Consider the following 25261-nt stretch of genomic DNA (forward strand, 5'->3'; position numbering starts at 1 on the left):
CAAAAAGGTTTCCGAATATAAATCACAAACTAGCAAAACACGTTGCAGAGGTCCATAGGAATATAAGCAAAGTAATGGGACTAATTTCTCGTGGAACAGAACGCAAAAGCAGAGGTAATGTTAAATTTACATAATCTTGGTTAGCCCAACTTCGCAAGCACTATACAGTTCATGTTTAAAAAAGAATCTTAAACCACTGGAGAAACAACAGACTAAAAGTCACAAAAGGGTGTTCCAGAATTAAAATAATGAGACTTATCACAAACAGGTGAGCACAAAAAAAATATGTGGCGGTCAGGGGAGTATATTTTCTAAGGAATAGAGATGATTAAGATATCAAAGAGTGATTTTTAAAATTAAATACAACGATTTGGTAGGGTGGAAGTACCTTCCATTTGTCTAAGAGTCTAGAACATGGGGCCATGAATATCAGTAACTAAGACAACAAATAACATTAGGACGAAGACAGCACTGGAATTGTCCTGCTCACTGTCACGTGGAATGATTGAAGCAAAGAACACTGAGGCATTTCGAGAAGCTTGATGCATACTTGTGCGAGAAAGGAAGAGGGACATATGGCATTATGGGCAGAGGCTCATGAGGCGAAACCAATGTAATTTTCTAATAGAAATTACCTCCACCCCAAAACAATTTCAGTCAATATCTACTACACAATTGTTTTGTACAATTGTGTTGGTTCAGATCGCTATAATGCCATTGAAGAAAACTCTGCAGTGCTAATGAACAAACAACTCCGGTATCAGTAGCAACCAAAACAGCTCTTCAGCTTATGAGACCAGACCCAAGTTCTCAGTACAATCCAGTCAGGGACCAGAGACTTTGTTTAAAGTACACCAGGTTTGAGATTCGGGACACTTGCGAAGAGAATAAAACGACAAGATTCCTCATGCTTTGAGCAAACAAATATAAATTACATCTAACAAGGTCAGGCAGATAATACAATTTATAATATCCATCCTATACCAAGATGAGGTACAGTTGAATAACAGGCAAACAGTAAACAAACTATACTGCACAAATGGAAGATGAAACCAAGACAGAATCCATGGATTTCTCAACCACCCCATCCAGATGTCAGTGAACACGTCAAGACATTCCACTAAAATGGTCTCTCACAATGGATTACCTTCAAAGATCCAGTCTTGAAATTCTATCCAAAAGTCACTCCAATAGCCTTAACAATGGAACATCTTGCAGGGCTTCAGTCGTGCCTTACAACCTCAGCTCTTTGGTCATGCTGATGCAACAGGGAGTCATCATACGTATGCTGCCTTCTTAGGCCTTCTCCTCAGACCACATTATTTCATGTCTGAGGATCGCAGCTCTTTTTCTGCTTGGAGCCTTTTTTTTTTTTGCTCCTATCTTCTTAACTGGGAACTTTCTCTGCCCCTCTCCAAAGCTCTTCCCTTACATAGTGCTCCCCTTCCCAGGTCACATGATCTGCTTCCATATTTGTGTCTTTTTGTGCAGTCTCACTAAGCCTATCTGAAGGACTACAAACACCATGTTGCGCATGTACCTTCACGTCTGCATACATGCGCAACTCACAATCCATATCAGGGATTGGGGTTCTCAGCCCCTGCTTGCCAAAAAGATGGTTGCATTTTCTAACAGGTTGCAGTTTTGCTTAGTACTCCTGCCCAAGTTTCAGTGGCAGCAATAAATATAACCAGCTTCCATTGGGCTTCAGACCTGTCATTTTAGGTCTTGAACAAATCTACACTTCCAGAACTGCTAATGCAATCTCAACAGTGAGCAATTTTTTAAACTGTGGTTTTGCCAGTGAATTCCATAGTGAATGGAGGAACATAGCAACAGTGCCAGCCAACCATTTCCAAAATAAACCCTTATGGTAATTTTAGAGAGACACTGTGTAATTTGTTTTCGTCAGGAAAACTTTCCTCCTCCCAATAATTTATTTATGTGTCCTGTTTAGACAAACTTGCATCACAACCGTAGAGAATCAAAGCATTTTGCAGTCATTCCTGAACTCGCTTGAAGCAGTCACGATTGTAATGCAGGATACATAGCTGCCAAATTGCACACAAGGTACCCCCAAAAAGCAATGAGATAATGACCAGATAATCTGTTTCAGTGATGTTGCTTGAGGGATGATTATGGTCCTGGATGGCAAGAATATCTACCCTGTTCTTTGACTAGTGTCATAAATACAGATTTGTCAATACATATCGGGAATACAGTACTGTGATTACAGACATCACTATACATTGGGGAATAATCCTCGTGGATGCAGGTATGCTACTGTACAACATAATTCATTGAACTGAATGGCCTGTTCCAGTGCTGTTATTTATGTCAAGTTACTTGTAATCTCATTTAATTTCTTTCTTCTTTACACTTCTTAATGCTTCATTTTAACTTAGTCACAGAGAATAGGAGTTGGCCCTTCAAACCTATCCCACCACTCTGTTAGATCATAGCGAATCTGCATCTGAATTCCATCACCGCGCCTTATTTCTGGAACCCTAAAAACCCTTGTCAACCAAAGTATACCTTCTGCTTTCATTACCAATGCAGTAATATACAACCAGGTCACTGGGAAGGATGCTTCTTTTACTTCACTTAATCAGAGTCATGTTTACTGCTGTTCTATTTACTGAATCTCAAAGTAAAGATAAGATCCATCTAAGGAAATAAAAGCAGTGTCTGCAGATATTGGAAATTCTATTCATAAAATCTCACACATAGAAATAGTATATTTTAATATCTGCACAAGCTCCAAATCACAGCTCAAACTCCATTTATACGGGTATATAAATATCTTAGGGTATTGCTAAAGGCTACTTCCTTCCGCTGACGAACCAGACTCTCAATTATAGGATTGAACAAGAAATATTTTGGAGGGGGCATGGCTTTGTCGAGTAACGATGGTATGTCATTCCAGCATTTACACCAGTCTTTTTGCTATCTGTTTATATTAAGATGCCAGTGATTTAAAAATAACTATACATGTTCCAAAGCATACGGACTTAGCCATTTTTATACAAAACAGTTAAATAAACAGAGGAAAAAAGGATCCAGTAATAATTAACCTGCAGTCTTTTCCAAATATCTCATGACATCTGACATGCAAGAGTATAAAATGCACTCCAACAGTTCAAAGGTCTCATGCTGATCAATTTACCCAAGTTACATGGATTAATGTCCAACTCTTTCAGGTTCTTGATAAATTTCTCAGAGCAGGAATCACGTGTTATTTATTATTAATAATAATAATAATAATCTTTATTAGTGTCACAAGTAGGCTTACATTAACACTGCAATTGAGTTACTGTGAAAATCCCAGAGTCACCACACCAGAGCGCCTGTTCAGGTACACAGAGGAGAATTCAGAATGCCCAATTCACCTAACAAGCACTCCCACTTTAGGTTTCCGTTCCGTAATGCAAAATATGATCCATCAAAAGAACAAACCTATTTGCACTTGCATGTCACCTTAGGATACACAACAAATGAAGTACAACCACTGTTTTAATGTAGGTAACACCACAAGATTGCGCAAACAGCAGTGAGATGGTGTTCAAATGATCTGTTCTTGCATGAGTGATGTTGCTTATGGCCCACGTCTTGACCAGGGCATCATCCCTCCTCTTCTTCAAAATGATGCAGAAATTTTACATCAAACTGGGAGGGCAGATTGGGCTTCTGCTTAACATGTCATACAAGAAAAAGGCACCTTCAACATCGCAGCACTCCCGCAGTAATACATGGTGCACCATGTCAGCATCAACCCAGTGCTTCAAATACCACTTAATAAGTTTGTGACAGTTCTTATTTTTGTTATTCTGCTAAACTTCACAATGGCTTTCTTAAAATGTAAATTTCTTACAGTTGTAAACAAAGAAATTGCCGCACAAACAGTTCTGTCAATGCGGAATGGTCAGGTGCAAGGAGTGACGAACGCTTAATTTGCACAAGCGGGCTATTGCATTATTTGCCAAAAAAAGGGGCTAAATGGCCTTTTCCAATGCTAACATCCATCTAGTGATCAGGAGTGATATCTGCAAATCAATACTATATTCTTAAACAAAAGAGAAAATGCTGGCTCCTGGATGTCAATGTGATCCAGAGCAGGAATGACTGCAATAAGTGTTGGTTGCTCAAAGAGCTTCAGTTCAAACTCACTGAGCTTGAGATTGAGCTGCAGACACTGAGACACTTCATCATGGGGGAAAGTTACCTGGATGCTTTATGCCAGGAGGCAGTCACACCGTTTAGGAGAAGGTCTTCCGATTTAGTCAATGGTCACAGGATGGTGTGAGTGAGGAACCCAGGGACAGGAGCCTCAATTTTTGCATTTGTCAAATAGGTTTGAGATTGTCTCAGCGTGTTTGGATGAGTGGGTTCGGCAGAGTGCATAAGCAAACTGATCATTGCAATGTGGTGCAGGATGCCATGCACGTGGGGGGTGGGATAAAGTATATAGTGGTAGTAGGGGACAGTATAGCGAGGGGAATCGGCCCCCTTCTATGCAGCAAAAAGCTAGTCCAAAGGGGTGTGTTGCCTGCCCAGTGCCAGGTTTGGTACATCTGCTCAAAGCTGGACTGCTGCAGTGGGAGAGTTGTTGTGGTCCATGTTGGTACCAATGGCATAGGTAAAACTAAGAAAGAGATTCGGCACAGTGACTACGAGGAGCGAGTCCTTAAATTAAAAAGTAGACCCTGAAAGCTAATAATCTCTGGATTACGTGACCCATATGCAAATTGGCATTGGGTCCATAAAAGCAAAGTGATGAATGTATGGCTCAAACATTGATGGGAGAAATGGGGGTTCCTGTTTGTGGGGCACTGGCACAAGTACTGAGGAAAATGGGGTCTGTGCAGTGGATGGTCCATACCTGAAATTTGCTGTAACCAGAATCCTAGTGAGCCACATAACTGGGAAGGAGAGAGGGTTTTAAACGATAAAATGGGGAAAGGGAACAAATTTGGGAAGATGTGGTAAATCAAGGTGTAGAGATAAGAGAACAGAGAAAGGTATTAATGTGGGAAATGATAAACAGATTGTGACAAGAAGCGGCAGATAGTACAGGAGGGACAACCTGAACATTAACATCAGCAAATAAGGTTAGAGGTTACAAAAATAATAAAAGGACAAACTAATGGCTCTGTATCTGGATGCGCAAAGCATCAAAACAAAACACGGTAGCGTGGTGGTTAGCATCAATGCTTCACAGCTCCAGCGTCCCAGGTTCGATTCCCGGCTGGGTCACTGTCTGTGTGGAGTCTGCACATCCTCCCTGTGTGTGCGTGGGTTTCCTCCGGGTGCTCCGGTTTCCTCCCACAGTCCAAAGATGTGCGGGATAGGTGGATTGGCCATGCTAAATTGCCCGTAGTGTAAGGTTAATGGGGGGATTGTTGGGTTATGGGTATACGGGTTACGTGGGTTTAAAGTAGGGTGATCATTGTTCGGCACAACATCGAGGGCCGAAGGGCCTGTTCTGTGCTGTACTGTTCTATGTTCTATGTTCTAAAACAGATGGACTCAGTGCACCAAGAGAAAGAAGAAAGTGCGATCTGATAGCCATTAGAGCGACATGGCTGCAAGGTGATAGATTGAGACCTTAATATTTACGGGTGCATGATATTTAGGAAAGGCAGGAAGCTAGGAAAAGGTGGAGTGATGGCTCCGTTAATAAACGATGGTATTAGCATACTGAAAGGGATGACCTACGTTTAGGAAACCAGGATGTGGCAACAGTTTCGATAAAAATCTGAAATGACAAAGGCAAAAAGCCACATGTGGAACTGGTATACAGCCCTCTTTCAGTGCTCACACAGTAAAACGAGATATAAAGCGAGAAAGGAAGGTGACAATCGTGGGTGATTTAAATCTGCATATCAACTGGTGGACAAAGGTAGCCTAGATGAGAAATTCATGGAATGTTTTTGGGATATTTTCTCAGACCAGCAGGTCTGGCACCAACCAGAGAGCAGCCTGTACCCGACCTGGTATTGATAGGAAAACATTTTCGATGCCGAACAGGTACAGGACAAAACAAGAATTATTGCAAATATTAGAAAGAGCACAACGGGATGACTTTAGAAGAATAGACTTCATGAACTAGTGCCTCCAGTTTTAATACCAGACCAATCGGACAAAACCAGTAAGGGGGAGAAAAAAAGTATGGCTATATAATTAAGATTGGATAACATCTCAGGCCGCACATCTTTATGTATTTCAAGAACCAGAGTTAAAATATGGCTCAAGCAAAACATTTAGGCATTTTTAAAAATGAATCTTCAGGCTGCAGGCTTCGATGGCAAACGTGACATTTTAAAAAATATATAAATTTAGAGTACCCAATTCATTTTTTCTAATTAAGGGGCAATTTAGCGTGGCCAATCCACCTACCCTGCACATCACTGGGTTGTGGTGATGAAACCCAAACTTGACATCTATTGACTAACCTCACTTGTCCTTCTATTTAAGTACATGGTCCTAAGCCATTAAGATGGTGATTTACAATTTGATAAGAGGGAATTCTGGCATTTAAAACAAAAAAAATCATATTTGAAAATTAAATCTTTGAATGCATTCGGCATGAAAAAGTCCAACATCAATTCTATATAAACTGTTTCAAGTTCAGTAGCTGAATTAATAAATCACATCTGGGGATATGGTTGATTACCAGAGCTGTTACACAGGTTAAAACTATTTGTTCAGACAGAGCAATCCCTTCCTGGTGAATCACAGTCCCTCAAACAGCCTTTCAAGCTGTGAACTTCCGGTGACGGCATGTAGGTGGAAGTCACATATTAGATGGCTCCTGCTCGAGGCTCTGGTTTTTCGACTTAAATGGCCGGTTTTAGGTGCAGTTTTTGAGTGACCTGTTGGAAGACGGTATAAGAAGATGGGAGGTGTCGTAGACCCAGAAGAAGGGCACTGGAAAGAAGGGGGCGATCGAAAGACCACCGTTGAGTGAGCTGGGGAGTCCGGCAGGAAGAAAGATGTGGAGCAGGATCGCTGGGTGGGGTCGCTCCCCTCTCAGTGGGAACTCTGATCGAGGTGATGACCGGAGAATTTGAGAGGCAGTTCGCCAAGCACATGAAGGTGCTGTAGAGGGAGATGGTGGTTGTGATGGAGGATTGGGTGGAGAAGGAGATTGCCCTAGTAAAGATGGCAATGTCAAAGACATAACCAAGGTACAGGAGCAAGGAGTGAAGTTGAAGGGGGTGGAGGAGACTCTGTCTCAGCACAGTTACCAGTTCACCTCGAGGGCGAGGGGTTGTGGAGGGTGACAAGAGGCTAACTAAGGACTCAGAGCAAATGTGGAGGACCTGGAGAACAGGTCCAAGGTGGCAAAATCTACAGATCGTGGGCCTGTCTGAAGGGGTGGAGAGCCCGAGGCCGACCTCGTACTTTGCAAGGATGCTGGCAGAGCTGTTGGGGGAGGGGGAAGAACTCTCCCGATATGAGCTGGTCATGGCACATCAGTCACTCAGGCTGAAGCCGAAAGCAAATGAGCCACCAAGGGCGGTTAAAATTTGAATCATTAAGTTTCATGTTAAGGAGAAGGCCCTGAGTCGGGCGAAGCAAAGGCAAGAGGTGAAGTGGAAAGGTGTTGGTATTCGAATATACTAAGATTTGACGGTGGAACTGGTGAGAAGGCAGGCGACCTTCAGACGGGTGAAGGCGATTATCTATAGGAATGGTCTGAGGTTTGGAGTGCTCTACCTGTCGAAGTTGAGGGTGACACACAACTCGAGGGATTTCTATTTCAAGACGGCGGAGGCGTTCGTGAAGGCTAATGGATTGGGACTGAAATGAGAGTTGGGACTGGGATTGGAACTAGGATTGAACGGATGGAGACTGTGCTTGGTCTTTCTACAGGGGTAGCTCTGTCCTCCTTGGAGAAGGTGGTCATTCCCTGGCACTTGTGTGGGCGAAACATTACTTGCCTCTTGTCGGCCCAAGCCTCCATATTGTCTAGGTCTTGCTACATTTGGAATTGGACTGCTTCAGTATCTGAGGAGTCACAAATGGTGCTGAATGTCGTGCACATCAGCCAACAACCCCATTTCTGGCCTGATGATGGAAGGCAGGTCATTGATGAAGCAGCTAGATATGGTTCGGCCTCGGACACTACCTTGGGGAACTCCTGCAGTGATGTCCTAGAGCGGAGGTGACTGACCTCCATCAGCCACAACCCTTTTCCCTGGTGTCAAGTATGACTCCAACTTGTGCAAGTTTTCCACCAATTCCCATTGGCACTAGTTTCCTCGGGCAACTTGATGCCACACAGTCAAATGTGGCCTTGATCTCAAGAGCAGTCACTCTCCCCTCACCTTTAGAGTTCAGCTGTTCTGTTCATGTTTGAACCAAGGCTGGAATAAGGTCAGCTCAGTAGCCCAGACGGAACCCAAAGTAAGCGTCAGTGAGCAAAGCAAATTTTGGTCAGGCAAGGGCCTGTTCCTGTGCTGTATTGAGAAAGTGCCGAGAGCTTTGGCCAAGGGTGGCATCATGACCAGTACAGACTTGTTCAAGTGTCACGTGATAGCACTGTTGATGATCCCTTCTATTATTTAATGGACGATCAAGAAGAGACGGATGGGGTGGTAAATGACAGGTGGGATTTGTCCTGTTTTGTGCACACACAACATATCTGGCTAATTTCCACATTGCCGTGTAGATTCCATTATAGCTGTGCTGGAACAGCTTGCCCTAGGGGCACGGCACGTTCTAGACCAGAACTATTCAGTAGCATTACGGAATATTGTTGGGGCCCATAGCCTTTCCAGTCTCCAATGAGTTCAGTCATTTTATGACATCACGTGGAGTGAATCAAATTGGCAGAAGATTATCAGTGATGCCAGGTACCTGTCAGAGAAGGTAGAGATGGATCATTCACTCAGCAATTCTGGCTGAAGATGGCAGCAAATGCTTCAGCTATCTTTTGCACATAGGTGTTGGGCTCCCCCATCATTGAGGATGGGACACTTGTGCAACCTCCTCCTTCAGTGAGTTGCTTACCAGTCCACCACCATTCACCACTAAATGTGGCAGGATAGCAGAGCATAGATCTGATCCTTTGGTTGTTCAATCGCTTAGCTCTGTCGATATTACTTGCTGCTTATGCTGTTAGGCATGCAAGTAATCCTATTTTGTAGCTTTACCAGGTTGACAGCTCATGTTTAGGTATGCCTGGTGTTAGTCATGGCATGCCCTTCTACAGTCTTCATTAAACCAGGGTTCATCCCCTATCTTGGTGGTAACGGTAGAGGCTGGATATGCCATCTCATGGATGCTCAGTTTTAGTTGCTAGATCAGTTTGAAATCGAACCATATCCTCTGGTTTGTGAAGATGATGCAAAATATGTTTTCCACTCTTGTTGGTTCCATCACCACTGCTGCAGACCCAGTTTAGGACTTGATGGATCTCTGTGTCTATTCGGAACCCTGGATATCAGTTATCCCTTCTCAGTTCCCAAATAACAGAGGTCAAGTCTGTGCTTTTTGGCAAAGTTCAGTTGAACTTTATTTGTCAGCTTGTGCCACTGGTAAACTTTATTTGTCAACACAAGATTAGGTCAGATTGATTGTCTTTAGCGAAGTAGTTGAGTTTTCATTCAATTACAAATCGTGGTCATTCTTCGAATCATAATACACAGTATAAAATGACTGAGTGATTTAAACAAAAGAAAGATGGTGATTCAGCAAAAGCAAGCAAAGAAAATAGGTTTCAGAAACAGATAGATTGATTCCGGAATGGATTTTTCCATCCCGACAAGTGATTCTTAAGATTATTATCTTACGATCTCGTCTTCTTTACAGCTGTGATTGGCTTTAACTAATTTATAATTCACTCAATTCGGCCAAACTGTCTGTCCGTCAATTTAAGATATGTATTTAAATATATTGGTACAAATTTTTCCATACTACCGGTTGAGAAAAACACATTTTTCGCCCGGACCTATCACCCTAGACTGGTTGTTACCATAGAAACAGAACTGCCCGTTCTTTCAGACAATGGGGCCTTTCCGCCAGCTGGCGTCACTGTTCTTTCAGTCTCTAGCAAGCCTCAAGCAATTTGCAAAATGTTCCCAGCTATTCGGCTTTCCTCACTCTCGAGGTTAATAATGTTTTTGTTAACTACTCTTAATGAGTTCTAAATTAAACCTTTTACCTATATCATCTATAGCGAACTAGAAAAGCCAGTTTCTATCAGGACTCCACCAATCAGTGAGCAATGGTATTACAAAACCACTCATGGTAATGGACATTGAAGGCCCACACCCAGAGTACATTCTGCATGCTTGCCACTTTCAGTGCTTCCTTCAAACAGAGCAGGGGAAGTAATTTTATCAGCAGGAGGTTTCCTTCCTGGTGTCTGACCTCTTGCCACGAGGCCTCATAGAATCTGTAGTTGAGGACGTCATTCAGGCTCAAGCTGATAAGTGGCAAGTAATATTCACTCCACACAAGTGCCAGGCAATAACCATCTCGAAGACGACAAAATGTAACCACCTCCCTTTGATGTTCAATGGTATTACCAAACCTGAATCCACCACTATTCACATCCTGGGTATTATCATTGATCAGAAACTTAATTGAATTAGTCATCTAAACACTATAGCTACAAGAGCAGGTCAGAAGCAAGGAATTCTGCATCTCTTCAAAGCCTCTCCACCACCTGCAAGGCTCAAGTTAGACTGTGATGGAATGCACTCCACTTGCCTGAATGAGTGAGACTCCAACACCACTCAGAAAGCTTGACATCATCCAGGAGAAAGCAGCTCGCTTGGGAATCAGTAACTCATCCACCACCTTAAAACATTCACTCCCTCCACTGGCAATGCAGCACAGCAGCAGAGGTATACCACATAAAAGATGCACCGTTTCCCATGCCTTCTTAGACAGCTTCCAAACCCACAAGTTCTACCACCTGGAAGGACAATGGAAGCAGGCACATGGGAACACCGCTGCCTTCAAGCTCCCCTCTACAGCACACACCATCCTGACTTGGAACAATATCATCTTTCTTTCACTATCGCTGGGTCAAAATCGTGGGACTCGCTTCCCAACAGCAGAGCGCACATGCATCACATGAACTGCAGTGGCTGAAGACAGCAGATCCATCAAGAACAATTAAGGATTAGCAACAATGGCAGGCCTTCCAAACAATGCTCACATACCATGAAAGGACAGCGATCACACGAGAGCACAAAAATAATGTTAGCTACGTATTCAGCTATACCCAGTGGAATACAGTCTAAATCCAGTTGAATGCAGATGATCTATCAGTTGACATTCAACATTAAGCATCCACCCAATATTTGACCAATGAAATTTCAGCCCAGGGGTTTTTTGCATTCATCAAGTATCCATTTCCAAATCAACAGTCAATGCATTCCAGTCTCATTCTCTTTATACAAATGATCTTCCAGTTCAAAGTTTCAGTACTAATTTCTCACTTCCCATATTATTTGTGATATTTCACTCAAATTACCCAATACATCAAACTTTACAGCTGATGAAAACAACAATGAATTGTTAAGAACAGACAGTAAAATAGTTAAAGACTGATACATCTTTAAAGTTTATTTGGGGGTGTTAATCCATGTATTCTGTGGCAGGAAGAGAGAAAATTATGAGCTGGTCTTTACCCATTAACCTGTGAGATTTTAAAATATCACAACTGGTTGAATGAACAACATTATGGACTGCCAAAAACTATCTGGAGCTTGAATTAAGATTAAGAATTCAAGAAAACAGACAGAAAAATGTCAATGCAGTTTTGAATTCAACTTGTCATTTCTGAAAAGTAGCAGCAATGTCTTGCTGGCAACGGTTATGACTTCACGGCTCTGCAGTTGACCTTTCAATATGCATAGTTCATAATGTTGCTACTGCAGAAGATATTGTTGCTGGGTTGCAACCTTCATTTCAGTGCTTCTCGACTTGAACCACAGTATCTACAAATAGATATTGCTTCAACTCTGCACAGATTTCCTGGCTAGGGAAAAAAAAAACAATTTGACAGTGACAGCCACAGCCAAGTGGCAAAATGTGTTGCGTATAAAAATAAATTCTCACACATTTATAAAGAAGCTCATATTTAAAATGCCTGCCTAAACAATAAAATACTGTCTCCAAAGATTCACAAATGTCATTCGATAAAAGGAGGTTAATACAAACTCACAAAAAAGCTTAACTACATAATGCAAGAAAAAGTTCCAATTACTCTCCAATTAGCATTTCTAAATTGGCTTTCCATAAAGTTTAACAAAAAAGACAGAAGCAGAATTTGGCCATTCAGCCCAACGAGTCTGCTTCACCATACGATCATGACTTCTATGTTTCTCATCCCTATTCTCCTGCCTTCTCCGCATAACCCCTTATTAATCAAGAACTTATGTATCTCCATCTTAAAGACAGTCAGTGACATGTCCTCGACAGCCTTCTGCAACAAAGAGCTCCACAGATTCGCCACCCACTGGCTGAAGAAATTCCTCATCTCAGTTTCAAATGGCCACCCCTTCAGTCTGAAGCTCTGCCCTCAGGTTCCCGACTCTCCTGCCAGTGGAAACATCTTCTCCAAGTCCATTCTATCTAGGCATATCAGTATTCTGCAAGTTTCAATGGGATTCCCCCCTTCTAAACTCCATTGAGTATGGAATCAGATCCTCAACCGCTCTTATGACAAGACCTTCAGTCCCGGGATCATTCTTGTGAACCTCCTCTGGAACCTTTCCAAGGCCAGCACATTCTTCTTCAGATATGGGACCCAAAACTGTTCACAATATTCCAAATGAATCTGACCAGAGCTTTACACAGCCTCAGCAGTACATCACTGTCTTGTATTCTCGCCCTCTCAAAATGAATACTAACATTGCATTTGCCTTCCTAACTGCCGACTGAACCTGCATGCCAACCAAGTAGGACTCCTAAGTCCCTTTGTGTTCCAGATTTCTGAAGCTTTTTCCCATTTAGAAACTAGTCCATGCCTCTATTCTGCCTATCAAAGTGCATAAACTCACATTTCCACACTACATTCCATCTGACACTTCTTAGTCCACTCTCCTAGCCTGTCCAAGTCCTCCTGCAGCCTCTCCACTTTCTCAACATTACCTGACCCACCACAAATCTTTGTATGATCTGCAAACTTTGCAACAACGCTCTCCCCAGTTCCTTTTTCCAGATCTTTAATGTATATCGTGAATAGCTATGGTCCCAAAACTGACCCCTGCACAACACGACTAGTCACCACCAGTTGCCATCCTGAAAAATACCCCTTTATCCTCATTCTCTGCCTTTGCCAATCAACCAATCCTTTATCCACGCCAGTACTTGAATAAGGACACGGAGACCCACCAAGAAAAATAAACAAAGCTTTTACTTACAGCACAATATATACACAGGGTACCCTTTGTGGCCGGAAGGATTTTTTTTTTTTATACAGAAGACGTTAAAGATCCCCCACTCAACCTCTCCAAACGGCGAAGCTTGGTCTCTACTTTCTCCACCACAGCATAGGGAACTGGGCGGGCACAAAAGAAATAGGGTAGGGCCTCTGGGTCCACCTGGATCTTGGCCACAGCCCTTTTAATTGTATCTAAGCCTAGCTGGAAACCTCAAGGAGCTTGCTCAATACCGCACACAGACCGTCAGATCCCCAGATCCCACAGGAAGGGTATGTTGCCAATCCAACTGCAGCTGGTGTAGCCCAACAGGCTAGGACCGTTTCCTTGCACAACAATGAGGGAAAGGAGAATTGATTGGCACCCATAAACTATCCGAGCAAGGGTGGACCCCACAATATTTAGTCATAAACACCCCCCCCCCCAACAAGTGGCCAAACAAGCCAGCTTGTCAGCCAAAATCAAAGTATGCACACCTCATTCTTGAAAATCAACGGTGCTCTGCACTACCACAGAAATGGCAGCTCCCACATCCAACTCCATTTGGAGCATATGGTCATCCACCTGTATTAAAATGCGAATAGGGGCCACACAGGAAGCTGATCGGTTGCATCTCGGCCTCTTCTGGGTCATCCAGATGCAAGGCCCGGCCCTGGGGCTGATGCCTACCTCAAACAGAGCGCCTGGAGTGCTGCCTTCTTGCTGACCGGGAATATGCCCAGAGCAGCGGCCACAAGTCACACATGGGTCAGAATTGCCTTCAGTCAGGCCCAGTGACATTGCACATTTCCACAGCCGGCTCTTCGCCCAATAGCCAGAGTCACCACGGCATTCGGTTCGGGCCACCGAGATATCATGTGAGGGTTGATGTCCCAAAACATTCACCTCCATCCCTTATATTGCTAGGGCGCCAGGAGAAGGATATCTGCAGTGCCTGCAGAAATGTCAAGAAGATTTTGGCCAAATGTTTCTTCTGCATTTCCATATTATTTACACCGCAGACCAAACAATCGTGAAGTATATTGGATACAGCAGTTTCAGACTCACAAAACTCACTATCTTCTGCAGCTGTGGTACAAACTCGGGTGACAGACTCAACAGGGGATCGCTCCACTGCATTAAACTGATATCTTTGAATGATTACCGACGGAGTCATGTTAGAGTGTCGCACTGTGCCACATGTTGATTGAACGATTGCATATCTGCTGTTGCCGGGTACAAGATACTCCGGATCACCCCGAATGTATGCGCTCCGCAGACCGTCAACAGTATAACTGACTGGCACTCGTTTTCAGTTATGTTGTTGGTCCTTCCTGCATACTGGTTCCAGTCTTCAACACTGGTGTCTGGATTAGCTCAAGGTTAAATCGCTGGCTTTTAAAGCAGACCAAGGCAGGCCAGCAGCACGGTTCAATTCCCGCACCAGACTCCCCGAACAGGCGTCGGAATGTGGCGACTAGGAGCTTTTCACAGTAACTTCATTTGAAGCCAACTTGTGACAATAAGCGATTTTCATTTCATTTTTCATTTTCAAATGCATCTAACTGTGCAAACAGAGGCATGGCTAATCATGCAAATCCAGATCTGGGTCCTGAAAATCGCGACAGTGGCTCAGTTGAGTAGGTCACAGCACTCAACAGCAGGCCAGTTTACTCCCCGTCGCCAGTTTACTAAGGACACGGAGTCCACAATAAGTAAAATAAACTAAATTTTTATTTACAGCACAATATATACACAACCCTGCTCCCTTTCTGGTCGGTACCTAACTGGCCGATCTTTTATACAGAGATCAACAGAGATCCCCTGCCCCTAGCGGGGGAGCTCTTGCTCCGCTAGGGCCATGGGGAAGATAATCATTCCCACCCCGTAGGCTGTGTGGGCTATTACAAGTACCTCACCCCTAACACTATGAGCTCTTATCTTATTTCATAGCCTCCTGTATGGCACGTTGTCAAAGGCCTTCTGAAAATTCAAATAGATCACGTCCACTGGCTCCCCTTTGTCTCACTTCCTCATTAGCTCCTCAAAGAATTCTAACAAATTTGTCAGCATGACCTCCACTTGACAAAGCAATGCTTACTATTTTACTATGCACTTCCAAGTACTCCGAAATAACATCCTTAATAATGGACTCCTTACCAATCACCGAAGACAGGCTTACCGGCCTACAATTTCTCGTCTTCTGCCTCCTCATTTCTTAAACAGGGGTGTTACATTAGCTATTTTACAGTCCTCTGGGACCCTCCCCAACTCTAGTGATTCCTGAAAAATCACCACAATCTCCTAGCTATCTCCTTCAGAACCCTGGGGTGTAATCCATCGAGTCGGGTGATTTATCAGCCTTCAGATCTTTCAACTTCCTCAGCACCTTCTTCCCAGTGATGGCCACTGCACTCACTTCTGCCCTCGACTCTCAAAGTTCTGACATGACACTAGTATCTTCCAACATGAAGACACTAGTAATAACTTAGTTCCTCTACCATTTATTTGTACCACATTACTACTTCTACAGCCTCATTTTCCAGTGATCTAACGTCCATTGTTTCCTCTTTTATCTTGTATATATCGAAAATAAGTCTTGCAATCTTCTTTTATATTATTCGCTAGCTTACACTCATATTTCATCTTCAATTGCGCTCTGCTTGCTTTTAAAGGCTTCCTCTCTGGCTTCCCACTAACCCTTGCCACATTGTATATGTACTTTTCTTTTGCTTTTATGCTGTCCCTGACTTCCCTTGTCAGCCATGGTAAGGGGTAAACCTGTTAGGACTGAGGTGATGAGAAATTTCTTCACCCAGAGAGAGTGATGAATCGATGGAATTCGCTACCACAGAAAGTAGTCGAGGCCAAAATGTTGTATCATTTTAAGGACAAATTAGATATAGCTCTTGGGACTAAAGAGATCAGGGGACGTGGGGGAGAACGTGAGATCAGGGTATTGAACTTGATTATCCGCTTTCATCATAATGAATGGTGCAGCACGCTCGAAGGGCCGAATGGCCTCCTCCAGCTTCTATTTTCTGTGGTTGCCTTGTCTGTCCCTTTGCATGTTTCCTTCTCCTCGAAATGAATTTCTGTTGTACCTCCCAAGCATTCCGCAAAATCCCCCGCCATTGCTGTTCCATCGTCTTCCCTGCTAGGCTCCCCTTCCAATCAACTCTAGCGAGCTCCTCCCTCATGTCTTTCAGTTGCATGTTCTAATATTTTCATAATCCTGGAAAGCAAAACAATTTGAGCAACTTTGTTTTCATTCTTGCTTCAGAATTTAGTGTTAACCTTACTACAGCTTTTCCTGTCGGACTTCATCAGTATATAACTGTAGCAGATATGTAAAGTTTTTTAAATTCATTCTTGAAATCGCAGAGCCATTGGCAACGCAGCATTTGTTGCCAATCCCTCAAACGTACACAGTGACTGCCTTCTTGAACCAGGGCATTGCATGTGGTGTAGGTATACTCAGTGCTGTTAGGGAAATTGTTTCAGGATTTTGACCCAGCAACTCGACAGGAAGAGTTATATTGTTCCAAGTCAAGATGGCATGCAACTTGAATGGGAATTCAAAAGTTATGGTGCAATATGAAGCTGTTCCCTTGTCCTTACAGACGTAGAGTATATGTTAAACATGGTTCATGAGGCAGTGGAGGGGGCAAGCAATCTGATTTATCCTTCATGGTATTGAACTTAATGTTATTGGAGTTGCACTCACCCAGGCAAGTTGAGGGCATTTCATCACGCTCATCACCCTCCTGAGTTATGCGTTGTAGATGGAGGACAGGTTTTGCAGAGCCAGGCTGTCTTTTGACCTGTTCTTGCAGCCACATTTATATGGCTGGCCAAATTAAGTTTTTGCTCAATGCTAACCCCAGATTGTTGATAGCGGGGGATTCAGTGATCGCAATGCTACTGAATGCCAAGGGATATGGTTAATTTCTCTCTTGTTGGAGATGATCACTGGCAGGCACTTTTGTGCCCTGGATATTTCTTGTCCCTTCTCAGCCCAGCCAGAGTGTCGCCCGGTTCTAGCTGTGTGTGGCATCTCTCCAGTACTAAGAGTTGTAAATGATACTGAACTCTGCACATCAGCAAATTCCAACTTCAAAATTCAAGGATTTTTTTTTCCTAAACGGTGCAATTAAAAGCATTTTACTTGAATGAATCAATTAGAAATGGGTGAGGCAAATTTATTGCTTGAGGAATAGAATCCTGCCAATTTCCCAACTGAACTAGATGAAATACTAAAAAAAGTAACCTCCCCCACCCAAGTGAAAAGTTAAAATCAAACAAAGGCTTCAAAAGGCCTTGCCAAAGAAAGTTGGTTAAAAATGGATACATTTTCATGGGAATACTTCGCGCCAGTGGATAAAAACAATCATGTCTGGCAAGGAACTTGAGATGGGCAGAACACTCCTTTTAACATTACATGACCTACATGTCCATCAATTCCCGCTGCAGCACCCATTGTTTGACGTGGGACAATGTTCCCTTACATCTCAACTCCCTTCCCCAGTGATCATCCTACCTAGACGATTCATCCCAATATCGCTAACCTACTGCTTCTCCCATCATCTTAGTTCACAATTCGGCCCCTCCACCCCACATCTCTTAAATTCTGCCCTTCACAAAGTTACCTTTCACAACTTCCAATGAACAGAAGCCTCAGTTTAGTGGCGCACATTTGCACACTTTCTTTTTCCGCTTCCAGTGCCTAAAGATTTAACCATTTACAAAACTAAGAACTAAGGAATATTTTACTCCACAATTCAGTTTTTGTTTCCAAATATATTTTCATGCTGTTTGTACTGTAAACAGAATATGCAGTCAATAGAATGCAGTAAGTTAATATTCCCCATAATTTAAATAATTTAAATTCATTATTTCCAATTAAGGGGCAATTTAGTGTGGCCAATCCACCTAGCCTGCACATCTTTGGGTTGTGGGGGCGAAACCCACGCAAAAACGAGGAGAATGTGCAAACTACACACGGGCAGTGACCCAGAGCCGGGATCGACCCTGGAACCTTGGCACCGTGAGACAGTAGTGCTAACCACTGCACCACGGTGAATTTATGTAGAATTTATTCTACATAAATTGACGAGTGATTATCGAATGCTTTCCATGATACTAACTGATGGATTGCAACAAATGTAAACACAATATGAAATTTCAACACTTCACATAAAGAAAGGTTATTTACAAAGACCATTCACACCAAGACTAAAGATTTCTAACTTTCTTGAAATAAATTATGCAAAATGTATTTTCTGTGTATACAGGAAATTACAGGAATTACAATGCAATCAGACTGTTGCTGTGATCCATTCACTATTTGAAATGCTAACAGTTAGACTTATCAGCAATGCTTTTTACCAGCTGCCAAATGGGCTGTTTTACCTCAACACCTGTGTTACCTCAACACCTGTGTTACCTCAACACCGATCTGCATCCCATACCTTTACCTCTCCAGCTTTATTAGCGCCGATTGAAATACAAACTCCCAGAATTTCATACAGCTGACCCTGTGCAGCTGTGTACCACTACAGGAGAGACAGCAGCACCATGAAAGAGTAGGTCACAGGCAGAAAGCTTGCCTTCTGTATGCACACTGATAAATCTGTTAACTGAAATGCGTACCACTTGCAGCCAACTGTACCCTTAACAAACAAAGTAAGAAGTCTTACAACACCAGGTTGTAGGACTTTAACCTGGTGTTGTAAGACTTCTTACTGTGCTCACCCCAGTCCAACGCCGGCATCTCCACATCTTAACAAACAAAGACATTTCACTTTATATGTCTGAATTTAAAATTGTTGGGCTTTAGCTTTCTATATCTATTTCATATTGACATTTCACAGCGTTTTCCACTTCAAATGTCTAAATTTTGACCTCTTACACAAAACAGCTTTTTAGTGTTTTAACACTATAAGCACTTACTTTTTGTTTCCACCAAACGTACTGCAATGCTTCAAAAAATGCTCCATCATCAAGATCCTTTAAAAATGGCATTCTGTATGAACATTTCTTTCAGACACGGACACTTTTAAAATCCAAACGATTCAAAGCATTTTACTTTGTTCCATGCATTTGTTCTTTTTTAAATGAATTTCTTTATGGATGCTGGTATCACCAGGGAAGGCAAGTTTCAAGAAGTGTTCCTGAGTCCAATTAGAAAGGACGAGCATTCATTAGGATAAGTCACAGTGAAATACCTGATTATTATTCATTGTTTACTCTGTACAATACTTATTCTCCCTCACCACTCTCATAGTTGTACTTTTAAGCAACACAGGCTATTAACAAAAATGTTAAAACGACAAACTAAGAGGATGTTAATCGCAAACCGTAGTAATGGTCTCATTTTAAAACAGGCACCAATAAGGATACATAAATGTGCAAAGGAGGAGGAGCCAAAGGAGGGAGGAGGGGGTGAAACAAGCAAATGTGCATGGGAGGGACAGTACAGGTTGAGAAGGAACTCGAGCAAGTGCAAGCAGAGTCTGGGAAGCACATGTGACCTATTCTACCTGACAGATTCTGCACCTGATCAAACAATGACAATCACTGCCCCAACCACAGCTGTTAGCTGGAAGGAGGAAAACTGCCCCTCCAGGGAATTCAAAACCAAGCAGACACCTGCTGCAGTGACTGTGCACAGGGCATTAACTTGATGCTGAACTCTGATAAGCCTTAAGGCACAATTAGAACACCAGACAGAAAAAAACAGGCCATTTATTTATATATCTTCTGATAGTCAGGCAGCATAACATAGCTATAATATACATTTCTAATACACACAAACCTTAGGCAATTAAAGCCCACCACACTCTGTTATCATTAAATGACTGTAATTTAATTTCCTGAAAACCCATTATGTCTCATCAGAAGAAAATGAAAATCAGACGAGTGTAATTTCTCAGTGTGAACAGAATTCATTTAGTCTAGTTCAGGGCAGAGCTACATTTTGCCCAATACATTGTATACACGAGCTGAATGCCACAGAATCAGCATGGATTTGGCAACCGACAAGGCATGCTCTCTTTCTATGCAGAGCTGAACTACAATTTTGAATAACGAACACTTCCAATGCTTCCCTTACTTACAATCGTCTCCCGCATATAGGGTCTCATCAATACTTGTAGGCCTTGTTTTACATAACACTGGCCATACCAAACTTTACCACATATAGGTAAATTTGCATTTAACATTATAGCACCACTGTAAATTTTCACTGCACCACCTAACAACAATTACTGTCTGGTTATCTCAATACCTCAGACCACATTAGTATTAACATAGCACAACAGTGACATAGTGCTCACATTCACAATACTATTACTTGTTAATAAAATGGCGAGTGATGTGATCTCAAATGTCATTCTTAATGTTAAAGGTACCATCAGTATGTAAAGCAGGAAGATCCCTACGCACAATGGCTAAATTCCAGGTTTCACGAGATTCCTGAACTCTATTGTTATATCAATAATGCGCGAGAGGTTTCCCAAACTGGAGATGATGTATCCACGTAAAAACTATTTAGTGGGGAATTTGACAGTATTATGGACTTGTTCACTTAAATTCTGTTGCTCATTTTGAGCACTTGTAGATTTGTTTTTTTAACCAACCATGACTGCTATTGATTGAGAGTGGTAGTGAAATGGGCAATGAAGAAAGCAAAACAATCCAGGGATAATATTCTATCTCGGTATTTCAAGTATTAATCAAATTGGTCTATCATTATTTTATTAAGTGTTAACATTAGAGGGTTGAGAATAATTCTGGATAATTCTCTCTAGATTCATCATCAGCGTGTTGGAAGAATTTCCCTCTGCTCAACTGATGCAGTGAAGAATTTTAACTCAGTACCTATAAAGTTATTTTAAGGACTGAAGATGAATTGCAATTGTAAAAATCATGTGAAGGATAGATATCAGCATTCTAAATCAACCATATGTGGTACTGAGATTATGGAGGTATCTTTATAATGTTCCAGGCAATTGGATCATATTTTGATCCTGTGTAGGCTTCCAGTAGGAATCCATAATTCAGAAAGATCTTGTACAAGTTCTTGAAAATTAAAATAAACATTCACTGCCCAATTTACAACCAAAGAACACTGAAGAACATGCCTATTGGATTCTGCATGTTAGAATATGGTGACTGCCTAATCCTTTGGATCCCAGAGTATCAAATTAGTTAAGATGTAGACAATAAACATTTGCTGCTTTATTAAAATTCCAGGCACTTCTCCATATTAATTAGACATTTTTAAGTAACAAATCAGCATGTGCCATGGTGCCAAGCAAAGCTGTTACTTGTACATGATGGTAAACCATAAGTGACCAATTGCCATATTAGCACTGTACTTACAGACTACCAAATAGTGGCAAAGAGATGATATTTAAAGGAGGCTTCTTGCAAACAGTACCAGAAAAAAATTGAGGGTTCGTCTCATGCAGGATTTTTCAAACTCAGTGTCGTGACCTGCGGGTGGGTCGCGGGCAGGTGTTGGGTGGGTCGCGGAGCAACAGGTCGCCTTGTTCCCGATTACGAGAGAAGCGCCCAAAGGCCATGACCGTATTTTAAGGCGGCCAGCTGCAACCAGCCTTTAAATACAAACAATAGAGTCAGAAGCGGTGGCAGAGAGCAGGTCACGCACCCAGCACATACACTGGCATTGGCCACTCTGTACAGCTGGGCGTGAAATCATGGAGGAGAGATTCCTACATTTTTTAGCTGCCAGCAAGCAAGCAACCAACAGGACTGTGGGGGAAACTAAATGTGTACTAAGAAAAAGAGAGCCACAAACAGGCCAGGGTCTCACAACTGAATCTGTGGAGAGAGCTTACAGGAGAGTCCAAGTCAGGACAAAGCAATGCTGGTGTGAGCCTTATCCAGAGTTCCAGGGACTCTGGTGAACAACCCGTTAAGAAGAAACTGAAATTTGGAACAAAGCAGTATGAAAGTGATTTGTTGAGGTTATGTCTTTGCTAATTGTGTCAATGTAAATCAGGAAGCTAAACAAGACATTTTTCAATACAAAAATCAACTGCTCAGTGGTTTCATATTCAGCAGCGTTATAAAAATCTGTCCAAATGATTGTGTGAAAGAAAAATCATGGAAGCAGTACATTGGTACAGCTTACTACACAAAGTGTTCTGCCACTTCAGAATGCGGCACAATATCGTCCCATATTCCGCTCCCAATGCTGCACAGAATTCCCAGTCTGAGCCTCACAACTGCAAAATAATGCCAAACATGCACAATGAAGATATTAAAAAAGATGGCCCAGTTCAAAGAACAATGGGAGGGTGGGTAGAAAATAGAATTTTTAAGGATCCAAGCCAAGTCAAAATGTTATGGAAGGAGAATAGTATGAGTAGCAGATGTGTTAATTCTTCACATCAAATGGATTCTGGAAGCTATTAATTTGAGTGGTAGCAGATAGGGAGCAAGTTTGACACCAGCACCGTTAGCTAGAAAAGGTGCATGGTTTTGCAAGAATGAGGCAACTTGAAGAAAATGAATAACGGAGGAGGAAACTATGTAAATTAGGGTCAACCATAGAATATAAACTGCAATACCACAAGTGTCAGGAAAGCCTCGTATAATAAATCCACAATGTAAGAGTTAATGAAACTTTCAAATAGCTTCCTTGCAAATGGGCCCCAAGAGTACAGTTAAGGGCAAAAAAACCTGATCACCAGAACATCAGTAAGAAATATTCTGCAAGGACAATGAACCTCAGCTGTAATGTCCCTATAACAGCCTGCTGAGTCACGATATTGACACAAGCATGAAGAATAGCAAGGTGGAAAAAGTACCAGAGTTACGCCATCCCATCATATGTAAACATTTTCAGAGATGCTTAAAATAAAACTAAGACAGAATTTGTAACCCGACAAATTACACTGTGGAGATCATGCATTAATATTAATGATTAAAGCAAAAACTTAAAATGCTTCATGGGAAAAAAAAAATCAATTAAGGAATACATACCATCCTACTACTTCCTCAATCACGGACAATTGTGGGCGGATACCTGGTCGCTCCCCAAAAACCACGGTCAGAAACAGAAATCTCTCCACCAACTTCAACAATAAAGACTACCTACTTTGGAATCTCAGAACATGGCTAAAGAAACTCTAAATTAACACTAATGGAGACAGCCTGGCCAAATCAGCCTTTTACTTATGCTGCGACAATTGGGAATGCACAGGAACATTTACAGAAAGTAGCTTCAGAACCTGATGTGAAAGGAGAACAATTAGACAAGGCTAACGCTTCATAAAGGACAAAGTATAAGACCTTGGAAATTTGTGTGTTTTCTCACTGCTTCTGATCAACTCACCCACACAAAGATGAATTATAGATGAGGGGGAACAAAAAATACAATTACAATTTGGGACTGATTAGCAGTCTCTTTCACTGCAGACCTATTGTTCCTCAGATGACTTGCTTTGGTTGAAGCGAAGGGCTGGTAAAGCAGAGGATTTCCAGTGGCTGTCAAGCCTCTTATGGCAGAAAACATCCAGAAAGATGGTTCGCAGGTGAGCTTTACATTAGAACAGGTTGGGGACAATCCCTTTCCCCACTTTCACGGTATAACTGTTCATTACCTACGACTTGCAGCAGGTTAGATAGTTGTCCAATTGAGTTCTCTAAGTAGCTGCTTGCTGAATTTTAAAGAAAAACCACAGAATGTGACTTGCACACATTCAATTTTCTTTTCAAAAAAGGGGTGGTGTATTGACGTTTAGCACTTTTTAATCCACCCCATCTTGTTTGGATGCTTTCATCAAAAACAAATTGAGTTTTGATTGGATTGGATTGGATTTGTTTATTGTCACGTGTACCGAGGTATTGTGAAAAGTATTTTTCTGCAAGCAGCTCAACAGATCATTCAGTACATGGACGAAAAGGGAATTAAACAAAATTCAAGAAAATACATGAGAATACATAATAGGGCAACACAAGGTATACAATGTAACTACATAAGCATTGGCATCGGTTGAAGCATACAGGGTGTAATGTTAATGAGGTCAGTCCATAAGAGGGTCGTTCAGTAGTCTGGTAACAGCAAGGGAAGAAGCTATTTTTGAGTTTGTTCGTGCGTGTTCTCAGACTTCTGTATCTCCTGCCCGATGGAAGAAGTTGGAAGAATGAGTAAGCCGGGTGGGAGGGGTCTTTGATTATGCTTCCCGCTTTCTCCAGGCAGCGGGACGTGTAAATGGAGTCAATGGATGGGAGGCAGGTTTGTGTGATGGACTGGGCTGTGTTCACAACTCTCTGAAGTTCCTTGTAGTCCTGGGCCGAGCAGTTGCCATACCAGGCTGTGATGCAGCCCGATAGGATGCGAGGTTTCTTTTGTCCATGGTTGAACAGAAATTTGAGCCAGCTGGAATGCTATCGCTCTTCAGTTGTTGGTCCATCCTTAAACAGAGGGGTGTGTGAATTCTCCAGATGGCAATGCAGGTCTATATTTAATTAGGTATTTGCTTGATGCTTGGGACTGTATGGAGATAGGAAGCCAAAATGCAACATAATTTTGCCATACAATGGCCATTTTAATAAACTGAAATCTTTTAAAATATTGACTCAAAATTAATAATAATGGAACATGACAATATACTGTAAGCCCAAAGATTCCATACCATGCTACAAATACTCCCAACTTGCAAATTAAACACTTGCATCAGACACATTATTTTCTAACATCTGAGGTGACGAGCACTTCTCTTTTTTTTCTGTCCACTCGTCGAATTCTTAACTCCACTACCCATCACTCCACCGCAAACTCATTTGTGCCTTGGTTATCTTATCAGAGTTGCTTTCATGATATATGTCAACACAGCAAATCTAAA

General features: G+C 42.1%; 1 protein-coding gene across 14 annotated transcripts in view; it reads right to left on the reverse strand.

Moving 5' to 3' along the window:
• Positions 1-25261, reverse strand: part of tcf12 (transcription factor 12) — a 367875-nt gene that overhangs the window by 204580 nt on the left and 138034 nt on the right. Inside the window, exon 1 of one of the 14 annotated variants that reach the window (XM_038813415.1) lies at positions 19335-19531. The exons of 12 other annotated variants lie outside the window; for them this stretch is intronic. Coding sequence is in view for 1 of the 2 variants with exons in the window: in XM_038813411.1 (XP_038669339.1) it covers positions 16487-16517 (31 nt within the window). In the remaining variant the exon portion in view is untranslated. Of the gene's footprint in view, positions 1-16486; positions 16593-19334; positions 19532-25261 lie in introns of those variants that run through there. One more of the 14 variants, XM_038813411.1, reaches the window with a different exon arrangement.

The sequence above is a fragment of the Scyliorhinus canicula genome, chromosome 12 (genome assembly GCF_902713615.1).
Source record: "Scyliorhinus canicula chromosome 12, sScyCan1.1, whole genome shotgun sequence".
NCBI lineage: Eukaryota > Metazoa > Chordata > Chondrichthyes > Carcharhiniformes > Scyliorhinidae > Scyliorhinus > Scyliorhinus canicula.